The 5,783-nt window shown below is 37.7% G+C and overlaps 1 protein-coding gene across 1 annotated transcript; it reads left to right on the top strand.

Moving 5' to 3' along the window:
- The first annotated feature begins 791 nt into the window (after nucleotides 1-791).
- LOC137388045 (general transcription factor II-I repeat domain-containing protein 2-like) lies at nucleotides 792-2,606 on the top strand. The gene has a single exon (XM_068074564.1). It carries the CDS (start codon nucleotides 792-794, stop codon nucleotides 2,604-2,606), a length of 1,815 nt encoding a protein of 604 aa, XP_067930665.1.
- Nucleotides 2,607-5,783: the final 3,177 nt, after the last annotated feature.

The raw sequence follows: 5,783 nt of genomic DNA, 5'->3' as shown, positions 1-5,783 counted from the left end.
AGGTATTATAATATCATAAACACTTGGGGTTAAGGGATTGTGCTAGCGTCCATCATCCAGCTCCAATGCAATGTTTTTTTCTTTCATCACTGGTGACATTGACCCTTTGGGGCTAGCTGCTTGCTTATTAGGCACAGAAAATTTTCAGTCTAAAGGTTTGAACCTTACGGCTACCTTGCCATCATTTCAATTTTTAGAATTTAAAAAGTTTCATTTTTTAATAATCTATATCAGTGCTGCCCAACGTCCGGCCCGCGGGCCGGATCCGGCCCATGAAGCCTTAGAATCCGGCCCGTGCGTCAGTCTTTAACTTATTCCTGTTATTAACGCAGAAGCTTACAACTGTTATTTTTCTTCGAAGATGATTGGCTACTAATCAATAGTTTTCAGTTTGAAGAATTCAGTAGCGTTAGGTCAAAAATTAGTGTCTTTGCTGACATTGAAAAATTGATAAAAAGTGAAGTATCACAGCGTGTACGATTGATTGATTCGATCGTCGAATCAAAAGCCTCAGGGCGCTCACCTCAGCTGGTTGAAGAAGGACTGCTGGGAAATTACCATAGATATTTCAATAGAAAACGCTGAACTTTTTACCGCTTATTGAAATATCTATGGTATTTTCCACCGAGGCGCGCACGCCTTATTGACTTTCCGCATCAATAAAACTGGCTTTTGAGGTGATTCAATTTCAAATATACTCCAGCACAACCTTTGATAAGGAAGCCTTCTTATACCGATGAGCAAATTACAGTAGTTTCTTTTTCACAATAAATTTCAAATTTTGTTCATCCATGGCGTCGGCTAGAAAAATCAGAAAAGTAGACAAGGAGAATCGCAGGTTTAACGAAGCATGGACAAATTTGTATTTCTTTGTGGAATCAAATGCAAAATGTCTTTGTCTGATCTGTGGTGAAACAGTCGCAGTTCTAAAAGCTGAAAATGTGAAACGGCATTACACATTAAAGCACGCTTCGACCCATAATCGTTATGAAGGAGATCAACGCAAGGAGAAAGCACTTTTACTTCAAAAGAATTTAGTCTCACAACAGAACATTTTTCGGAAAGTAGATGATGAATCGAAAAAGTACGCCAAAGTGAGTTTCGTCATTGCTGAAAAGATTGCACGCAACATGAAACCTTTTTCGGAAGGAGATTTTGTCAAAGAATGTATCACCTCGGCGATTGAAATTCTGTGCCCAGAGAAAGAGAAAGCTATAAAATGTGTTAGCTTGTCGCGTAATACAATAACCCGAAGGATTGAAGAACTGGCCAAAAATACGAAAATGCAGTTGAACGAACTTTGTAAAAACTTCGAAACTTACAGCATTGCCATCGACGAATCTACTGACATTACTGATACACCACAACTGGCGATTTTCGTGAGAGGTGTTGATTCAACTTTTAATATCACTGAAGAATTACTTGCTCTATGCCCCATGAAAGGAAATTGCACGGGTGCTGCTGTTTTCAAAGAAATCGACACTGCACTCGAAAAGGCGGGACTGACTTATGATCGTCTGGTGGGAATTGCTACCGATGGTGCACCGGCCATGATCGGCAAGGAGCAAGGCTTGCGTGGTTTCATCCAAAGAAAACTGGAATCCCTGAATGTGAGTAAAGACCAAATATTGTGGTACCATTGCATTATACATCAGGAATCACTTTGCTCCAAAATCTTTAAGTTTGATCACGTCATGGATAATGTCGTGAAAGCTGTCAACTTCATTAGGAGTCGTGCATTGAATCATCGACAGTTTCGAAATTTTCTCGATGAGATAAACGCCGAATTTTCTGGCATTCCTTACTTTACCGAGATCAGGTGGCTCAGCCGTGGACGTACTTTGAAACGCTTTTACGATATTCGAGAACATGTGGCAGCATTTCTTGAAGCAAAAGGAAATTTATGCATCAATTTTGATGACGACAAATGGATGAATGATTTTTCTTTTCTGGTGGACATTACAGACAAACTGAATGAGTTGAATGTGCGGTTACAAGGAAAAGAAAAACTCATCCATAATTTGTTTGGGGAGGTGACAGCTTTCCAAAAGAAACTGGATTTGTGGATTGCTCAAATTGCTGACAGCAATTATGCCCACTTTCCTTGCCTTCAGAAACAGTCGCACATTTCAACCATGAACCGGGAATTCTTTGTGAGTGAGTTAAAACGGATGCAGGAAGAATTTGCCAGGAGATTTAAGGATTTCCGTGCTTGTGAAGACCAGCTGAAATTTTTTTCAATGCCTTTTGACGTGGATCCTGCTGATGCCCCCGTTGAGCTTCAAATGGAATTGAATGAATTACAAAGTGATTTTGATGTCAAGAGTCAATTTTTAAATAGGAATCTGATGGACTTCTACAAATACGGTCTGCCTCACACTCAATTTCCAAATCTTACATGCTACGCAAAACGCTTTCTCGTTTTGTTCGGTTCGACATGGATGTGTGAATATCTCTTCAGTCGCATGCAATTAATAAAATCGAACAAAAGAAATTCTTTGAGTGACGCTCACCTCGAAGATGAACTCCGACTGGCCTTAACAAATATTCCGGCAGACATCGAAAAGCTTCTTGATGACTCGAAACAATTTCAAGTTTCTCACTGATATTTTCGTTCATTACCGGTTTACATCTAAAATGAAATTGTTTTATTATTGAAATACAAAGCCATTTGAACAATGTTTTTTTTAATCTTGATAAATTGTTGAATTTATTTTATAGAATTTAAGGCACTAAATCAAAATTTCTAATGATCATTTCGTATTCATGTAATATCTGGAGACTATAATCTTTTGATAGCAATAAAAGTAATAGAAATACATGTAGTATCATATGTAGGACCCCCTATGTTTAAATTGAGTTATGAATTATAATTGTATAAAGGGTAATTTCTATAAATAAAAAATACAATCAATATTTACAGTTCTGAATACTTTTCCAAACCATTTCAAATAGTTCTATTAAAGAATGTAAGACTAGAAATGTGAGTCCGGCCCACTGGCGTCATTTTTTTTTAAATCCGGCCCATGTTCGGAAAAGGTTGGGCAGCACTGATCTATATGTTTATTTGAAGCTATGAGACTGATCACAGCTGTTTCTCAAAATATCCCAACTATGCTGCATATCTGACTTCATTACATAACCGCCACCAACTTCGGGCTTTGTGTTATCGGCAGGATACGATGACGAGAGGTTTGTTTATTTACAAAAATTTCTTTTATAAAGGCGTACCCCGAATAGCACAGAAACTCGCACATCCAGATTTTTATCTATTAAATGAAAGTAAAGCTTTGTCATTTGCCAGGGGGTAGGAATATCATAGTGAAGGTAATATTTAAAGTAGTATACATCAAGGTACAAGCATTACTTTGTATCCTATCAAAATTTGAAGCTGTGTGATACACTCCTCATCCGATCTTCTGGAAAAAGGTTTGCATTTAATTGAGGGTTAATTTTACAGAAGCCTGTGTGACATATGTGAAAAAGCTCTCCTTCCCACTTGAAAGCTATTTGGGGCACGCCTCCAAGACAATAATTCCTGGTCTCTAGACCATGTCTCAATTAATATCCACATCTCTTTACCAAGCCTTTTCACACTGACCCGAGTTTTATGCTGTTTTAAAAATCATTGTCATGAAAAGGCCAGTATATGGCACATTATGTGTCTATAGGCTAACCTAGCCTACCGTTATGAGATTCATACACATGTTGTTTGAATCCAGACTGTTGGTTCTGTTTATACAATAGATAGCATTCCATGTATTTACTTGTAGGCAACAATACAAACAACTTTGTTGAAGCTGTATTTTGCTTATTAAAGGACGCAGTTTTGGGCAAGGCGAGGGCATTTAATGTATGTTATTTAGCTGACTTCTTAATCACAAAGTTTGAGACTGTTACATCTAACGAACTCCTAGATATAGCTCATGGAAGACAAGAACTTAAGTTAAGACGAAAGGAACCAACCAGAATGAGAGCAATAGTTACACATGTAAGTCATTATATATATATATATATTTATATATATATCTTATCATTCTAGATTTGACTGAACAGACTTGCTGTTATTCTCCCATACCCAGGCAGCATTTCTATAATATAAAGAAAAGGCATTTCTATATAAAATAAAAGAACATAGGCTTGTCTGAGCTGATTTGAACGAAAATGCCAAAATAGGTCAGGCTCAAGGGTGATGCATTAAATGATTGAAAGACTAATGTGTGGATATTATCGAATATCTTGAAGAAGCCAAAGTTGTTATCCTAAGGTAAGCCTAAGCTCTAAGACAGAAAGCGGGGGAGTAGCCAACTATCCTTCCTGGCATCCCTATTGTGGGTGCCAGCCACTCCACCCGCATTCTGTCTGAAAACGAAGGCTACACAATCCTGGATGTTACACACTTGGGAATTGTTTGTATTATATATAACTATAATAGAACACACAATGTGTCACAATCAGTAGTGCAAGTGATTTATATAGCGGCTTATCACCCACCCTATTTCTGCTAACTTGAGTGGATATCACTCACAAATCGTGCTCAAGCTAAAGTGTATACTGAAGTTATGCCTCCCAATCAAGGTCTAAAACAATCAAAACTCATGACTGGCACAGACGATTTTCTCTTTTTTATAGAAACACGGTGAACAGTATGAAGTTGGTATTGGCAAGACCAAACGTCTTGTACAGGCAGATATTGGGCTGTGCTCATGCTTCTATGGAAGATGTGGTAACCTTTGCAAGCACTGTGCTGTGATGGTTGTGACAGCGAAAATTTTGGTTCGGGTGTTCACCATTACAAGCCCAGAACGGAACAACGAGAACAGTTGTTCTGGTTGGCAACAGGTAAAATCTGCATATAGAAGAAAAGGTTCAGAATGAAGCTCTTTGGAGCATTTTGTAATATGAGATCTCATAAGTTAAACTAACTTATGAGTATAATAATATAGCATTTAGCAGATAAAATTCTTTTGAAAAGTCAGACCGCTCAGAAAGGATGGTTGGAGCCACTCCACACCTGTATAGATAATGAAATTATACATGCAGCTACTGTTGGTGAGGAAGTGGTTGAGAATGAGAGTGATACGGGTGCTACTAGGTAAGTACTTGTTTACGAATCCAAATATTATACATAGCCACATTGAATAATTCGACTTAATGCTGGCGGATTAATTAATGTGATGGCCAAAATGTATGCACACACCCTACATACTTATTACATTTACAGACTGTACGCTCGAAACTGTTCTTTATAAAGCAGGGAGATGCGCTTCTCAGATCTCGAAGTTATTCCCAAGATTACTCCACATGAGAAAGAAAGATGGTAGGTTTACTTAGAATATCTGTAGCGCATTCACTGCATATTTCCAATGACCAAATTCGTCCCTTGTAAACAGTGGAAACGCAAAAGCATACATGTATTTTAGCCTCAGCGATTCAATATCCGACTAGCGTAAGTCTTATTGAGAAATAAAAATACCAAACCATGCTGAAACAACCACAAAACAGAACTATTGAGCTTGACATGTACAAGCTAGTATTAATAAAATTATGTTCTGTTATCAAAGTGGTGTGTCCACTTTTCTGGTCAGTTAAGCCCTCAATTCTTTGAGTTATGTTTTTCCAAAAATCGCACATTCACAACTTATGCCTAAGCACACTGGTTTAATATGCAATATGGTGATTAAATAATGTTGTATAATGTTGAGTAGCTCATTGATTGTTCCAATCAGGCGATTGCTACTGCATAGTATATACTGTGTGCGAACAATGATGATGCAATAGTT

This window comes from Watersipora subatra, chromosome 1 (genome assembly GCF_963576615.1).
Source record: "Watersipora subatra chromosome 1, tzWatSuba1.1, whole genome shotgun sequence".
NCBI lineage: Eukaryota > Metazoa > Bryozoa > Gymnolaemata > Cheilostomatida > Watersiporidae > Watersipora > Watersipora subatra.
Note: the sequence above shows the minus strand (reverse complement) of the source record. Positions and strands in the feature narration are given on the sequence as shown.